This window comes from Aedes albopictus, chromosome 1 (assembly GCF_035046485.1).
Source record: "Aedes albopictus strain Foshan chromosome 1, AalbF5, whole genome shotgun sequence".
Classification (NCBI taxonomy): Eukaryota; Metazoa; Arthropoda; class Insecta; order Diptera; family Culicidae; genus Aedes; species Aedes albopictus.
Window position 1 is genome coordinate 331017380 of NC_085136.1, and position 18112 is coordinate 331035491.

Consider the following 18112-nt stretch of genomic DNA (forward strand, 5'->3'; position numbering starts at 1 on the left):
ATCATCATCGTCATAACAACAACATGAACGGCGCGCAGGGTTCTTGTTCCACTGTCATCGCCGTGATTAAGAGATGAGAGATCGATACGCGCCTCTCTCTCTATGTACTCAATTTCGCCGGAAGATCAACCGACGTGTATTGATCCTTGTGGCGCAGCCGCGGGGAATCCAAGCAAGCAGTGATGCCAGTTGCTCGTTTTGGACGAACTTTAGCAGTCGATTCCTCCTGGATGAAATGTCATTCTCACGGACGTCATCGAAGTCGAAGATCTGGCATCCCAGCAACTCAAAGTGAAAGTCTTGTTCTGCTCCGCCGTGGAGGCCTACTTAGATTGGACCATCCGTTTCGTTTCGCCCACTGTTCCTGATGTTGTTGTTGTCATCCATCCCAATACGCATCGAGATAAAGAGATCGCAGTCGGCCGGTCGTGTGATCGACAGCTGCCCGCGATCTCCGCGCGGACTCCGGTAATGATCGCGCGCGCACCCGTTATTGTTTTCAATTCAGCCTTGATCCAGTCCATCAGATCAGTTATGGGTAAGTGCAGAGCATCCAGAGCAGTGTCGCACACGGCCGCCTTTGATTGTATAATATTAAGTTGTATGTCAAAACTGCCAATTTGCGGCTGGGTCGTGCCAACCTAGCGACGGATCGATTTCCCATAAGGGTCCGTCGCGTCCAGTCCGAGTGCGGATGACGACGATGATGATGAGGTGTGACAGCTGCTCCCGTGTAAACGAATGCTTCGCTACCTGCGCTACCTGGGCCTGGAACGCACTCCTACTGATTGGGTCGTATGTGGGAAAACGACCTATCAGGCGCGATAGAATAAATTGAGCTTTGGTCCATGACCTGCCACATGGCTAAGGTGCAGGGAAAGAGGGACTGGGTAGCTGGTTCTTTTGGATCGATCCAAACAGGCGGTGTGAAATTGAATGAGCTCGGAGTTACAAAGAAGGTTATGACAGCTAATTTACTCGTTCACTAGCAACGCCTTGTCAAATGTCTACTTCGATTAGTGGGTTGAAATAGGAGCACACAGGGCATATAGCTTGGTAACTGATCCATAGATTTGAGTGTAAATTTGACATCTACGTACGCGAAGTCAGTAATGTTCGTATTTGTTTTTATGGGAAAACTGGCGATCACTAGTTTATCATAGCGGACAACTCCCCACAAAGGGCTTTACACGAGCTTGGTCTGAATCATGGGTCGTTTGATGCTCAATCTTTCTTTCCCATTGATCGACTATGTCGACTATTTATCGGTGTCGCAATTGTGGCGTAACCAAATATCGCTCTCACCTACACTAGTTCTTGGTAATACGCACTATCTTCGACCCAATTGTCCTTCTTGTTGCCAGACAGGAGGTAGATATTACATAGTCGTAGGGAAATCTCAAGAGAATTGGGATGACAACACCCCTTTTCGTGAATCCAGGGCTGAACTAATTTTCTCCTAACTCCTCCTGAACCCATCGCGATTGTGAACCTCCTGAGCTTTACCGAACCGGCTTCGTCTAGATTACAATTACACACTCAACGAGCTAAAGTTTTAATGATTTTAGTGTTACTCCTACCACGGTCGCCATGTGCTGTAACCTCGACATGGTGACCATGATACGAGTGAAACCTCGGCTAACAGGAGCTCTGGGTTCGTTGGGAAGAAGTTTCAAGGTTTACTGGTTGACGTGGAGGGTTTACCTTGTTGACGATCGCAGCCGGAGTATAAATCCGCTTGGCGATCGATTATCGGAACCGGTGTAGCTATTGTTGCCATTGGCCGTCATGCTATAGCAGTTCTTCGGGCTGTTTGCGTACACTCGGATGTCTACGGATGATCTAAGCTGCACAATTCGAAGCTCTCCAATCGATCGTGTTTCAATTCTACCGAGCATCCAAGACGACGATCAATCTAGCAAGCTCAGCGATGAGTTGCTTTTGCTTCTACCTCAATCCATGCTCGCCGTCTAGGAGTACAGATCGGTTTCGACTCAGTCAGGACGTGCTGTACGATCACTTTTTGATGTGCGATCTACTGTCGTCGTTCTTGTTGATCTGTAGGTACAAGGTGTCTGAGTCATCCGTAAGTTGACGAATGGCATGACTCGATTCCTGCCCAGATGCCGCTGCATATCGCAGACGTGGAGTTGAACTCTTCGCAGTTCCGATTCTAGAACGGAACTATCCGTTCATCTTGTTCAGGGGTTATAAACCCTAGGGTGTTCTTCGAAGCTGCACCTTTTGTCTGAGCACCAACAGCTTATGGTCCAGTCGTGCATTGTCAGCGTTGGTCTTTTCCAGTTTCTGAAAAGTTTCAAGGACGGGAGAAGAACGATCCTTTGAGGTCCGTTGCCAGCCAACAGGACATGTACCCGGTACAAATCCCGTTCCTATGCGTCTAGCGACTTCAATGGACATTGGCGGAGTGGCAGCCTTGATGATCTTGGCCTTCAAGCTGTACAGTGCTCGTTCCAGATCTTCCCTGTCGAGTTGTAGATTTTGCAGGGTACCAGACTCCTCTTGGAGCAACTGTTGAACCTTTGACTCCGGATTGGAGAATTCGAAGCAACACACACGATCTTCTTACCGGCAATTCGGATTGTTTTGGGCTTAATCGATCTTACTGGCGTTGCTCTTCCTGTAGTAGCCGTCGTTCCTAGATCCACCGGATGAACTTCAACCGATCGAGCGTTGCTGACTCGGAGACTTGTGATTTCTTCTGTCCGGGAGCTCCGTGATACAGAGCGTTCCCAGTTTGACCATGTTATTGACCAAGTTTATCAGGGGTTCCTCTTTTTCGTACTGTTTCTCCAGTTTTGCCAGTTGCTTTTTGAGTGCCTCCAGACGGGCTAGGCCCATCACACGTACGTATCGAGTTCTGGAGAAGCGCGAGGAGAATCGATCGAGTTTCATACATGGGAGGATGAACGCCTATTAAAGTGAAGAGAATATCAACTTACTGGTGACCGATGGCCATTTCTCCTTCGTATACTCTTGATTCCTGAACGCAGCTAGACTCCGATCGATGTCCTGGAGCTGTTAGCTGGTAGGGCTATTGATGTTGATTTCCTAGGCTCGTTGTTGCTAGGTTTGGGTATACAAATCTTTGGTAGATTCACAGCCGCTGTCAGGTTGCATGTAGCTGTCCTTGAGTTCCTGGTAGTAGTACTCGGCTTGAGGTGATCCACAGTAAGCCTCCGCTATCATCTCCTTCGGCGCACAAAACTGTATCTTGATGGTGCCTGCTGCACAAAGTTCTCTGGTGTAGTGATACCAACAGTGATGTCTTGCGGCTATTGCTGCTTGGATCGCCGTTTCAGTTGATTCCTGCACAATGACATCCAGAAAACTTTTGTCGTCTCCATGGACATCGTCGTCTTGTCCTGTGTTGCGCGCAGTTTCTCCAGTAATCCACGTAATCGCTCAACCATATGTACAGCTTTAGATAAGGTCACATGCTCCGCCTCCATGGTTTAAGTAGTTTTGCAACACTGTTCTGCCGTGTGCAGCATAGTTGTCCCATGTTAATAGGGATTCCCATAGAACATGGGACAACTATGCTGCACACGGCAGTGTTTGTGTAACAACTACAGGATTCACCATCAGCAGTGGCGTTCCCTGCTATGTCCAGATGCCTGTTCGTTTCGAGGTAGAACAGCGACCCAATCAGGCTATGAAACTTGCCGTTATCCTTCATCTTCTTGCTATCCGATAAAATCTCGAAGTAACCTGTATCTGCGGGATACTTAGAAGCCTTCGGTTTATCCAACCCGAATCGCTTGAAAATCTTCATAATGAATGCATTCTGGTTAATTCTGTAGATGCCAACAGACACGAATACTGAGGAATCAACTGATGTTTTCGAGTCGCGTGCTTTTCAGCTTATCTAAATTTCGCAGAGCTGAAAGTTTCAGCAAAATAAATATTGATTTTTTCAATGACATCAACTTTGTTCTACTGATCACCAGCAACGTTTTGCTGAAATTCAGCAAATTTATTCAAAAGTTCAGCAAAAAACGTTGCAGGTTTCAGCCTGGCAGAATTCAGCAAAATTTTGCTCAAAGCGTCTTGGTGTACAACTGCAGCCAGAAGTGTTCGGAGCTGCATATCTGTAGGGAATTTGCAATTTGTGTATTCGAGCACCCCTGGTAAGGAAGACAACTTGTATGTTAGTAGATACACCGTGGTCATGTAGAGTGTTGTCGAACTTTGTTATTGTTTACAGTATTGAATAGAATAAAGTCATTTGTTCGTGATCGTCAAAACCTTATGCAAGTGTTTTGCTTTACTCCGGTCCGGAAAATTTCGCTTTTCGTCTCGCTTTTGTGCGATAGCTCCAACAATATCGAACAGAGCAAAGGTCTTGTTGTGCTGAGTCTAGCTTGCACTGTAGAAACTGTATTCTTCTTCCATTGCACGAATCCTGGCCTTCTTTCAAGCACAGCTGACCGCTTCGTGGTACGTTAGTGATTCATAGTCACTGTATCTAAGCGGCAAGCTGCCTCGTGTTTCTTCAGGGTGTATTTCTCGCCGCATCTTCATCTACTAGTTCTTTATCGCTCACTTGTACTTTGTTTTGCTCCAAAAGTTCTTCTCCAACCGCTGTTACTTTTGGTTCTATCGGAGGCGGTTGCACAAGCTACTCTTCTACCAAATTCGGCTCTCTCTCTACATCACAGTTTCTTGCCTCGTTTCGCAGGTCTAACGAACTTTCAGCTTACTGTGATCCGGTCGGTAGTCCGTAGGCACGGCATATCACAAGGCAGGCTAGTAACCTATGTAAACATATGTAGTGAGTAGAGATTTTATATTAACAAAAATTATATTAAGCAAAATGATGAATAGTTTGTTTGGGTGAATACTTGGAATAAATATGTTTGAATGCATTTTCATTCAAGTAATTAAAAAAAATCGTTAGTATACAATAAAAACTTTACGTTTATTTATTACGATAAGTTTTGTGAGCGATTTTTGTTCAGTGTACTGCATGCGAAATAAACATCGCACAGCCTGATGAAAGCTTTTGTGGTGAGCTATGATTGAAGAAAAACCAGGCTCGAGTAGTCGAGTCAGCCGTCGGCTCGTTGATCGTACAGCCAACGCGTGAATGGAGTGGATAATAATGAAGGATGAGAGAGTGAGATAGGAAATGATGGTAGGTTGGCTCGGGATTCGTCGATCGGGACGACGACTGCCGTGAATGAGGGGTTGAGTTTGTTAACGAATTTTGAAGCGGACGAATGTTTTGTTTTGATGCGCAAGTTTTTGTGTAAATCTGGCCGGGAATCTCGCGGATACTACAATGATCAAATTGATGTGGAGTACTAGATCGCCTCTGAACGATTTGAATTACGTCATCATAAAACTGTCAGTTTTCCGGAAGATATCACCTTCTAAATGTTGTACACCGTGTCCGTAGGTACGCTTTTTGTTGGCTAGATTACCCAAGAAACACCGCGGCTTCACCGTTGTGCAGGAATTTGGACGGATTTGCAGGAAACAGACGAATATAGAAGCCACCGCCCAAGTGGCGCGATTCCCTACAGCGTCATCTCTTACAGTTAACTATTTTCCCTCTCTGTCAGCTTCTAAGGGAGAGTATAGTACTGAAAATGCACTTGAAAAGCTCTCACTCTGAAGGAACCTCTCCTAGCACGATGTGGACAGGGTCACCTGCGTCGTTTGGGACGACAAGCCTTCGTTGGCCGATTCCGGCAACTTTCACCTTCTCTCCATCATCCAGCAGAAGTCATTCGCTAACGAGCTGCTTCCACTGCTTAGTTCCTCCTAGCACCAAGCTTCTTTTGACACCAAAAACCTTCTGCCATCCAGATCTTGCGTCCACCGATCAGCCAGCATCGTACCGCCTCGATCACTTCAGTTCTCGGTGCAGGCATCTCAAGATACTAGATCCGCATCATCTGTTGGTACCTCATCAGATATCGGCCTTCTTATCGGCCTTTGGATTGTACCACATCTCGGTCCCTTCGCTGAGTGCTGACACACTTTCGTCCGGCCAAGTGTTTACCGGAATGTAGAATAGTGCACCAATAAGGCTTTGATAGCGCTTGTGGTTTGGCAAAGCCTGCTCTGATAGAGACCAACATCCAGCGCTAGCTTCGATTCCTCGGTATGGTTCAGTCCATATCGGTTTCCAATCTTCCTCGCATACACGTCGTAATCTAGATTGTGGAACGTCTTGTCGTCCTTGATAACGTGAATTCCTTTGATGAGTCAGACCTTCTCCAACGAAGACGCGTCATCCACTTCGTCAGTACCTTCTGCGCTTGTCTGATTCCTTCAATTTATACGTGCCTGATACCTCCGTTCCAGCTTGCATATCTGTTTCTGTTCGTCCAGTTGAACGCATCCTTTCAGCTGTTTCAAATAGATACACCCGGCCTTGTAAACTCATCAACCTGTAGCCAATATACTGCGTCATCACTGTTGACCCTTTTATGGCCGTCATGGTAAGAAGACTCGTATGTCGTAGTCAATCCTTGGGTGTTGCGTAACAATACTTGCTACTCATCTTCCTCAACTCAAGTAGATTCCACGTCTAGTTCTGCATGAGCGAGTCTTCTGTGACCTTCTACGACATTTGGTCGAAACTCCCAAAAACTAATGTCTTCTTCCTCGATTTTGTTCGACAGCCTGCACTCTGATTTGGATCTTGAACGGTTCGCGGCCGGTGGAAACTTCTTCTCTTCTCTTGCCTCAGTAGTCCTCTGTTTGCTCCTCGTGAACTTTCATTTCGATCATCTCCCAGTCGAGCGCTATTCCTCGCCGTTCCACACCTTCTTCGCCGTCCTGACGATTCATCATCGTGAAACCGTTGATCTGCTTCTGAACCTTCCCATAAAACTTATTGAACTCGTGTTCTATCCATACAACGTAACGGCATACGGTTCTGGGTGTGGCCTGGGTTGTTGACCCTCTTCTCTTCAGTACTGTTTATCAAGACCACGTTCTGGTCTGGATACACGAGTTTTAGTACTACACTTGAGTGAATTTTGATTGATTAGCTGTCGAAAAAATTCCGTCTCAGAAGTGTCACTTTGAACACATTGGAAAGCTTCCACACAAGCTTGATATACAGGCACTCCTTCAGAATCCTGTTGATGGTCTCGTTCCACACTTTCCCCGCTTATTTTAACCAACGAAGGCTGTACTATCCAGCTGGCAGACCAGGTTCTTCTTGTCTGGCTGAACAAATCCTTTCAGCAGCTCCTCTATGTCTTCCTCAAATCGCTTATGGAAATACACTGACGTCAATGTGATGAACGCACGCTAATCCCCTTGTGGCCAGCAATGAGCTCTGGGATGGCTGCAGTGGGTACGTACAACCATGTCGTAGACTACACTGGGCCGTTGCAGGAACTTCTCTTCGACAAGGCTAATCTTTGTTGAACAAGCCACATTTATTAGGGGTAATGGCTTTCAGTCTGTGGCAATTCAAAACGGATTCTTATGTTTTCACCCGACGTTTCGGACATATTATCGAAGTTGCCATTTCTTTTGAATTCCTACTTCTATCCTATGTGGTCTCTTTCGGCAAGTTTCTTCACAAGTTTCTATGTTCCGATCTACATTAGCTTCTCGTATTCCGCTCGGAACTCCTAACTGCTCTCAAAACTTGTAGGTTCTTGTTTGACAGCGACAGCATCGTCAGACAAGCATGCGTCTCGTGCTCTGATTCGGTTCGGCCAGTGAGAACTGCCTCTTCGTCATCAGATCTAAAATTCATCATGGATCATGGACTCTGGATGCTCCTCCTGAGCTCCCTGTCTGCTTCTTGTGAATTTTTGCTTCTTTCATTTCCTAGTTGATAGCAACCGTTCACCATTTCTCAAAAGCTAGATATGCAGGCACGGGTCGAAATGTGACTGCTGCAACTCAACTGCCTTCAGAATCCTGTTGATGAATGGCTTCGTTCCGCACTTTCGACGCCTGTTTTAGCCTTTGGAGACTCCATTCTTATGTTCCTATATCTGCTTCTCCTCGCCCGGTTGAACACAACCTTTCAGCTGCTTCATATGGATATCTTCCTGTAACCGTCAGCAATGTAGATTCGCTGACCTGACGGACGTCAGTGAGGTCCGTCAAAACATCCGCTTATGGCCTTCGACGGTAAGAAGAACATGCAACGTGTGTTCTGGGATGTCACCTACCAGTACGGAGCCAAGTCGTAGACTACATTGAGGCACTGGCAGAACCCTTTCGCATACTTGTATCTTATGGGCGGTCTTTCAGAAGGCAACTCAAGAACCCGTTCTGCATGAGCGAGTCTCCTTTTTTTGTAACAGACCTTCATAACACTTGCTCGGAACTCCTAACCGCGCCTCCGTATCGTTCTGACTGGACAGCCTAATACTGGGTCGATCTCTTCGGCCTTCTTATGAGACTCTGGATGCACATCGTGAACTCGCTGAAGCCTTGTTTACTCCTCTTCGACCTTTGCTTTGTTTGTGTCTTAGTTAAGCGCAACACGTTCCTCACATTGCTCGACTTTCCGATAATACACTACCGTGGAACCACTTAGGCCTCTGAGTCTTCCCATCCAGCTTACTAGCTCTAGACATCCTGGCGGGTGTGAACGTTTGTATGCTGCGCAACAGAACACCGAAAAATGCGTCAGCGAAGGCTTCCGCCTATACTGTTTCCCGAATTTCACAGAACGGGACGGTGATTTCGATTCTGGATGCAGCCGGCAATCGTGACCGCCTCCTCTTAGTAGGTATTATTTGTCGTCGAGACCAGCATTCAGATACTTACCAATTTGTAGTGCTCCACTTGAGTGGACTTCGGGTGGTTAGCGATAGCCCTTGTCCAACTCAGTGGTGTCATCCTGAATATATTGGAGACCATATAGCCGAGGCGGTAAACGCACGGGTGTTCAGCATGACCATGCTGAGGGTGACGGTTTCGATTCCCGGTCGGTCCAGGATCTTTTCGTAAAGGAAATTTCCTTGACTTCCTTGGGCATAGAGTATCTTCGTGCCTGCCACACGATATACACATGAAAAATGGTCATTGGCAGAGGAAGCTCTCAGTTAATAACTGTGGAAGTGCTCATAGAACACTAAGCTGAGAAGCAGGCTTTGTCCCAGTGAGGACGTCACGCCAAGAAGAGGAGAGGAGAGGATATTGGAGACCATTCGACTCCAATCGCAGTCTGATTGATCGCGAACCCGGGGTTTTCCTAAAAGTCAACAGTCCTCGCTGGCCGTCTAGCCCATAGCTAGACCAGCTCTAACGATGACCTTATCTAGACGGCTACGGACTGATTCCTCAGTCAGGAACCTCTGCCAGCAATTCCTCGCTACTAGCTCCTCCGCTAGCCTTAGGCTAGCGATCTAACTCCGATGCTAACAAAGCACTGCACCAATTTTCAGAGCTTCAACCAGGTTCACAAATCTCCAAGCTCTCACTTCGTGTTGCCTTCCGGATCACTCCTCTTGTCGCCAGCCCTCTGTCCTGATTCTACCTCCTCGTCTAGGTGGGGCCTTCGAGCTTCATCCGTTCATATCCAACTCCATAAAACTTTGTTCGAGCTCCTTCCAGTTGACCAGCACAGTCAACCAGTTGACCAGTGTCGCGTATCGTTTTCACGGATCTTGATCTCCGCTGCAGCCAGTCTGGTACACCCGTACTGCAACTCCTTGGCTTTATTGCCGATCTTCCTTCATGTACTGTGGAATACGCTCCTGGGCCCATAACCTATTGCAACTAGTCCACCATGACCACGTAGGCCATAGAGAGCTTTACCGATGGCCGTATCTAAGTCATAGGGAAAAATAACGCAGTAGTCACCTTCGATTTCGCTGGAGGGCTGGGCAAATTACACTGCCGTGTGACGTTCTTCCTTCGTTCAGAACGATCGACAGTGCTACCTCTGAATGATCTTGGTAGTTCGATGGTAACTGCCATACTGCTGGCCTGTGAATCTCTACTTAACTAGTCGAAGAGCTTTTCTGGAACGGACTCCTCCTAATGTCGATTATGAAAAGGTCTCCAAAAAATGTGTTCTCTCTCGTCTGGGAATAGGTTGGTGGATCAACGGATTCTCTTCACGTGCTGACTCTTTAGCTGGCGAGCGTCGTTATATGAACGATTTAAGTTGGACGCTTCAAAGAGCTTCTTCTAAGCGTGCTCAGTTTCCTCCTTGTTACGACGGCTTCCTCAACTAGGTTTCTCTCTCCACAATGTACTTACAAACCTAGATGAAGGCTAGCTACTTATCAACGTGTAGCCGTTTAAAGTCCTGCAGCTCATCTTCCCTTCTGAACTTTGTTGATGAAGGATCCTGACGAAGATCTTCTGGTGAAGGTTGACAGGTAGTAACATACAGCTCCAACTTCTTCTTATATCCAAAAGCGATGACTTCGTCTTCAATCGATTGTTCTTATTCTCCTTCAGGTTGCTTATGATGTACCTGATCTGCCAGGTAGCTCGATCCTTGGTAACGAAGGTGGTGGAGCCACTAAACCTCATCCATGACGGGCTCTTCAATCTCCGAAGTTTGGGGGTTCATGCTCACAGTCGCTTTGAAGGCTCGATCGATACTCGATCGACGGGATCCCAATCAATAGTGGTTTACTTGCCAGTAGCAACAGGTTCGAAGATTCGATGGTACTGGCCGGTGGAGAACCCTCAACTGGTCACCTCGTTGACCTAGGAAACAATCCACCTCATTCCATAGGAATTCTTCTCTCAGTGATCCCTCGTTGGCCAGAAAATGGCTCGTATGACAAACCACCTCGTTGGTCGACAGAGGCCCCTTCTGTAGACTCGTTGATCTGCGGGATTTCTCTACAGGTTGCCTCCATCCCGCTCTACCGTTAGGGGGGACCTGCTTCTATTGATATTTTCTTGGTCAGCAGACGGCTTCGACGGTATCGATCGTCTCCATGACCGGCTGACTGAGATCTTCGACTGGTGATCTTGTTGACCAGCAAACAGCTTCAGTTTACCGATCGCCTCGTCTTCTTGAGGTCATTACTAGGGAAGAATGACTCAGATTCTGATGACCGCTTCATTGACTGGCAGCTTCGATGTTAAATCCAGAACCGTAGATCGCGTTTCCAATCCACAGGTACGGTAGCCGACTCGAAGGACCAAACGTTGAGGCGCCCTATTAATGTATAATTTTCAAGAAAAGAGGCAATAGGCTTGTTTCAACTGAGTCGTTCAGCCAGAGTCCAAAGGCAGTCAACGCCTACCTTGTTACGGTGATTTGCTACTCCTCATTGTCTTTGTAACCGCAACAATTGCCCAAAGCATGCCATTTCTTATCTGCGTAACCAGGGAAACCGCTGTCGCCGCCGTAGCCGCAACCATCAACCCGTGAAAGGAAGGCCCCATCAATGGTCATTTTTCCACCTATTTATCTCTTTCAAGATGATTCACCGCACTTTGCATCTGCCCCTTCTAAATACATCGATCTAGTTAGCACCGAAAATGAATTGCTTGGATCCCCCTCTTCCTCCACGATTCTGCTCCACAGTGGACTGCTGCGATGCGATGCGACGACACCGGTATTCAAATGATCAAAAGTTCCTCTCACGCCTCGCACTCGCCGCAACCGAACCGTGTAAAACTAATGACATTATGGCGATTATTCTTGCTCGTGATTGTTTCGTTTTTTCCTCTTTCCGCGGCTGCGGTGATAAATCGCTTACAACTTATTTTGTTCTCGCTGCTGCTGCTGGCTGAGGCAAAAGAACAGCGCAAATTTATATTTGTCATGTCTCATTATTAGTCTCACAACACTCGACTCGGGAACCTGGCTGGGGTAATCGTCCAGCAAGAACTCCTCTTCTCTCGGATGGAAGAGCAGAAACAACTTTGTAGCAACACTCTTTTCACACCGCACTCGCACCAGCACATTTCACTGACAGATGACCGAGTGGCCAGGAGGGGGTGAGAAAACGGGGGGAGACACTCAGAAATTACCTTATTTATTCAAGTAAATTGAAAAATTAAACACTTTTCTATTTAACGATGTTTGATTTCTTCGTCGATGTTGATGACGACGATGGACGAGTGAGAAATGAGAAAACAAAAGAATGACTTCGCGTCTGTTCGTATGAAACCACAAAACAATCACAGAAGGCTATGCGGAAAGAACGTTACGGGAATGGGACGAGGGGCTCTCCGCGAGTGTAATTACTGCGATGCGAGGCTAGGAGTAAAGAATTTTTCTTATGGTTAAGACAAGTCATAGCAAAATCTCGTCGTTTGCTTCGGGTGATAAAAACTTGATAAAGTAATCTAGCAGGAGAAGTCATCGCCATGGCGCATCCATCCGTAATTGCATTGTTTGAACAAGCTTTTTCCCCCGCTACAAGTGGTTAATTAAACGAAAAACAGCTACCAGAATTTGTTTCCGTGCAGACTTCGGCTCGGTAATGAAGCAATTTAGCAATTAATCAACGCCTGGTGCCATGAATTAGCAGCGCCATCGTGCGCTTCTGATGGGAACGCTGCTGTCGTTTGACAGTTCGGTCAGGGTTGCCACTTTTCCATGTCGGTCACACAGTACAGAGAACCAAAACCATGACAACAACAGTCGATCGCTTGCTTAGATGACAAATGCCCGTGAAGAAATTATCCGTAATTTTTCTCACCGTCGCCTGCTTTGTTTGTCTTATATCCGTACAGATGGCTGCACGATGTCGAACGAAAGCTCCGGTGGTGGTGGTTCGACTGCGTTGACCCCGTGCAGCGGCCGTGGGAAATGCGAATCCGGCACGCTGGGATCGAGCTGCGTCTGTCAGACCGGTTTCACCGGGCCCTTCTGTCAGCACAGTAAGTGTGACACTTTTCTGGGAAGGTCATCGCCAGTTATCTAACTTCTGTTCTTTTGTTCTTGTATCTTGCCTACTTAGATGTTAACGAGTGCTTCTCGAATCCCTGTAAGAACAGTGGGATCTGCATCGACGGGGATGCGGACTACACGTGCGAGTGTCCTCCCGGTTGGACGGGGAAGAACTGTGCGGATCGGGCCGTACAGTGCCTTCCCGGGCAGTGCCTGAACGGAGGATCGTGTATCCTGTCGCCGATCTCCGGGATATCGCAGTGTCGGTGTACCCTTGGATGGGGAGGGCCGTTCTGCAACGAACCGGTGGATCAGTGCCAGGGTCAGCCGTGTCACAACGGAGGAACGTGCGAGTCCGGTCCCGGGTGGTTCCGGTGCCTTTGTGCGCGGGGCTTTTCCGGTCCGGACTGTCGAATCAACGTGAACGAGTGTTCGCCGCAGCCGTGTCTAGGTGGCGCCACGTGCAAGGACGGGATCGGAGGCTTCACGTGCATCTGTCCCGTTGGACGGAGGGGCGTACGGTGTGAAATTCGTAAGTAGTTCATTGGAAGGTCGAAAACTCTAGCTTTACTGATTTCTTCGCATTCTCTTCTCTTCAACAGTACTGTCGGACCCCTCGTCGGTCTGCTCGAACACGACGACCAACTCGCCGTACGACCCGCTGGTGACGAGCGACTCGTCGGCGCCTACTGCGCCCATCGACGAGAGCAACTGCAATTCGTGCGTCTGCGTCAACGGAAAGCCGCGCTGTTCGAACATGTGGTGCGGCCTGCGGAACTGTCTGAACAAGAACCTCTCGAACAGCGCCTGCGAAAGCCATCAGGTGTGTGTACCGGCGGCGCAGGAAAGCTGCTTGGCGCCGCCCTGTGCACCCCGTGGAGACTGCCGGACGTTCGAGCCGTCGCGGAGGGTCGCTCCGCCACGGATACCGGCCCCGATCGATTGCTGGCCGAATCAGGTAAGGTGTCTAGGCTGTGTCGGCTGCCATGATCATCTTGGAAGCTTCTCAGGCTACTGAAAAGTTACTAATCGTTGAATTTCTGTTATCCATCCACCCAGGCCACCCTCGGAACGCACTGCGCCCGGATATCGATCCTGATGGAGCTGAATCGGCTGTCGCGGGGCACCTCGGTGGACGGCATGTGCCACCTGCTCCGGTTGCAGCTCGGCGAAAAGCTCGTCAAGAGCCCCTCGGTCGACGTGACGGTGTTCGTGGTGGTGATGTGCGACCTAAAGGCAGGCACCAACGACACGATCGAGGTCACTCTGGTAAGTTTCTATGAACATTCCCTCGTAGAATATCCTGAAGTATACTGTTATCGACGGGCGTGACCAGTGATTACTTGATTTCATTTAATCGTAGTCTAAGTTCGTGGAGCTAAACCGAAAGAAACATTGAGATCAGTTCATGGTCAAGGCCATCCGAGAACTCTTTTGAGTTTGAATCTTCAGATGCCTATGCATAACATGTGAGTTTCCAGAGGTTCATGAAAGCATGTCGTATACAGAAGTCTATTTCAAATGAATCAAATACATTTTTGTATGCAAAGGATGTCCAAGGTCATTCCGGACATCCAAGACCTCCTGGAGTTTAAATTCCCAAGTCAAGTCATCCAAGAGCTCCCTAATGTTCAGCTCTTCAGACCTACATGCAGATCTACACCAGGGCGACTCTTTCGCTGTATTTGAACGCAGTATATACCCATGGAGGTGTATTGAAATGTGTGGACATAATGAATGAAATGCATTGGATATCTAACGTCTTCCAAGAACTCCTTCAAGTTTAAGTCTTCTGAGTTATCTTAGCTCATCCAAGCTCTGCATGGGGTGTTACCCTTCAGATCTACAAGCGTAATCACACAGAGATTCACCGAGTCAAGCTGAAAAGAAATTAAGGATGAGCCTAAACGTTCTAAACCAGCCAAGAACTCCCTTGAGTATAGGCCATGAGTTCCACGGGTACATCCAGTGATGTTCTTATGCCGTTTTTGGTCACGGCACACATTCACACGGTTGATGAGTCTAAGTTGAATAGGTAATTGTGTTCAAACAAGGTTTCGACAGACATTCTAGGTCATCAATGAAGTCCTAGAAGTAAGCCTTTAGATCTACGGATGTTCTCGGTGATCATTGGATGATCTACGCTAGCATTACATGCTCATTAGGAAAAATAAAGCTTAGCTGAACAAGTAATTGAACTTCCTGGACGGTTTAGGTTATCCAGTAACTCGCAAGAGTAAAGACCTTGCGATCTACAGACGTAAGCAGTTATCATTCTATGTTTTTGTGAACTCCTGAACCCCTTCTTGTTGTATTCATTTGTATTTAATGCTTTCTACATTTGGACGATTGATATAGATGTATAATTACGCTTGTTGATCTACAAGCCTTCGCTTCAAAATGTTTCCGAGACCTCTTTAAAATTCGGGTCTTCAGATTTACATGCATTACCAAGGCATGGGACTTTTCGAAAGTACTTGAACGCAGTATATATCCATAAGGGTGTATTGAAATGTGTGGAATGAAAGGCTTAAATGCTTTGGATGTCTGACGTCATTCAAGGCCTCCTTGAAGAAGTCTTCCTAATTATCTCAGGTCGTCCGAGATCTTCATGGGGCATAACCCTCTACAAGCGATCTACAATCATATCCAGTAATCACAATATATTCAATGGTAGCGGTGTATACACAGGAGGTTCGCTGAGTTAAGCTGGAAAGAAGTTCAGGATCAACTTACGTTCAAGGCCATCCAAGAACTTCCTGCAATATTGGTCTTGAGATCCACAGGTACAACCAGTGATGGTTTTATACCGTTGTTGGTCACGGTACACATTTACACGGTTGGTGGATCTTAGCTTAATACATAATTGAGTTCGAACAAGGGTTCGATGGACAATCTAGGTCATCATTGAATTACTAGGAGTAGACCTTTAGATCTACGGATTTTTTCGGTGATCATTGGATGATCTACGCCAGCGGTACATGCTCATGAGGAAATATAAAGCTGAGCTGACCATATAATTGAAATTTCTGGACGGTTTAGGTCATCCAATAACTCCCAGGAGTAAAGGCCTTGTGATCTACAGGCGTAGGAAGTTATCACTCTATGATTTTGTGAACTCCTGAACATATTCACTTATATGGATGCTTTCTAAACTTGGACGATAGATATAGATGTCCAATTATGCTTCTAGATCTACAAGCCTTCGTTTCAACATGTTTTTGGGAGACTCTGAAGACCGTTAGAGCTTAGTACTCAATACGATCTTGTTCTATGAGTTATTATTAATACTTTCGGCTGTTAGACGACAGAGGTAGATGCCCAAAAACACTTGTAGATCTCCAGGCCTTCACTTCAACATGTTCTTGGGAAACCCTAAAGACCGGTCGAGCTTAAAACTCAACACGTCCATGCTGTATTAGTCAGTATGGGTACTTTTGGCTGTTAGACTGTTAGACTGTTAGACTTCAGAGACTCTGAAGGTCGATCGAGCTCAAAACTCAACACGTTCATGCTGTATGGCTCAGTATGGGTACTTTCGACTTTTAAATGACCCAGGTAGATGCCCAATTATACTTGTGTATCTCCAGGCCTTCACTTCAAGGTGTTCTTGGGAGACCTTGACTCGGTAGAGCTCAACACTCAACACGATCTTTTTCTCTGAGCCAATATGGGTATTTTTGGCTGTAAGACTCTACAGGTAGATGCCCAATTATACTTGTAGATCTCCAGGCCTTCACTTCAAGATGTTCTTGTGAGACCCTGAAGACCGCTCGAGCTCAATACTCAACACGACCTTGTTCTGTGAGTCAATATGCGTACTTTTGGCTGTTAGACGATACAGGTAGATGCCCAGTTGTGCTTGTGGATCTCCAGGCCTTCACTCGAACTTGTTCTTTAGAGACCATGCAGACTGGTTGAGTTCAATACTCAACGCCATCTTGTTTCATGAGTCAGTATGGGTAATTTCTGCTGTTACGCGATACAGCTAGATGCCCAATCACGCTTGTAGATCCACAGGCCTTCCTTTCAACGTATTATTTGGAGTTCCTAAAGACCGGTAGAGCTCAATACTTAACACGATCTTGTTCCAAGGTTCAGTAAGGGTACTTTTAGCATCGAGATGATACAGCTAGATGACCAATTACACATGTAGAACCACAGGCCTTCACTTCAACATGTTCTTGGGAGATTCTGAAGACCGGTAGAGCTAAATACTCAACATGATCTTATTCTATTAGCCAATATGGCTACTTTTGGCTGTTGATCGACACAGATAGATGCCCAATTTCACTTGTAGATCTCCAGGCCTCAACTTCAACACGTTCTTGGGAGACCCTGAAGACCGATCAAGCATAGTACTCAACATGATCTTATTATATGAATCAATATGGGCACTTTTGGCTGTTGGACCACACAAATAGATACCCAGTTACGCTTGTAGATCTACAGGCCTTCACTTAAACTAGCTCTTAGGAGACCCTGATGACCGCTCGAGCTCAATAATCAACACGTTCTTGTTCTGTGAGTCAGTATGGGTACTTTTGGCTGTTGGACGATACCGGCAGATGCCTAACTACGCTTGTGGATCTCCAGGCCTTCACTTCAAGATGTTCTTGGGAGACCCTGACGACCGGTCGAGCCCAATACTCAATACAATCTTGTTCTATGAGTTATTATGGGTGCCTTTGGTTGTTAGACGATGCAGGTAGATGTCCAACTAGGCTTGTGGATCTCCAGGCCTTCACTTCAACATGTTTTTGGGAGGCCCTGAAGACTGGTAGAGCCCTACACTCAACACGATCTTGTTCTGTAAGTTTGTATGAGCACTTTTGGCTATAAGACGATGCAGGTAGACGCGCAATTACGGTTGTAGATCTACAGGCCTTCTCTTCAAGATGTTCTTAGGAGTCCCTGAAAATCGGTAGAGCTCAATACTCAAAATGATCTCGTTCCTTGGGTCAGTATGGGTACTCTTGGATTTTAGATGATACAGCTAGATGACCAATTACACTTGTAGATCCATAGGCCTTAACTTCCAGACGTTCTTAGAAGACCCTGAAGACCGAGCGAGCTCAGTACTCAACATAATCTTGTTCTATGAGTCAATATGGGTACTTTTGGCTGTCGGCCCACACAAATAGATGCTCAGTTACGCTTGTAGATCAACAGGCCTCCTTCAACTAGCTTTTAAAAGACCCTGAAGACCGCTCGAGCCTAATACTCAACACGTTCTTGTTCTATGAGTCACTATGGGCGCTTTCAGCTTTTAGACGATACAGGTTAATG

The 18112-nt window shown here is 46.8% G+C and overlaps 1 protein-coding gene across 1 annotated transcript in view; it reads left to right on the forward strand.

Annotated features, from left to right (window-relative positions):
* LOC109424815 (protein serrate) overlaps positions 1 to 18112 on the forward strand; it is a 170724-nt gene that overhangs the window by 149936 nt on the left and 2676 nt on the right. Inside the window, exons 14-17 of the mRNA XM_062847344.1 lie at positions 12667 to 12813; positions 12894 to 13355; positions 13426 to 13781; positions 13883 to 14092. Of these exons, the coding sequence (XP_062703328.1) occupies positions 12667 to 12813; positions 12894 to 13355; positions 13426 to 13781; positions 13883 to 14092 (1175 nt within the window). The remainder of the gene's footprint in view (positions 1 to 12666; positions 12814 to 12893; positions 13356 to 13425; positions 13782 to 13882; positions 14093 to 18112) is intronic.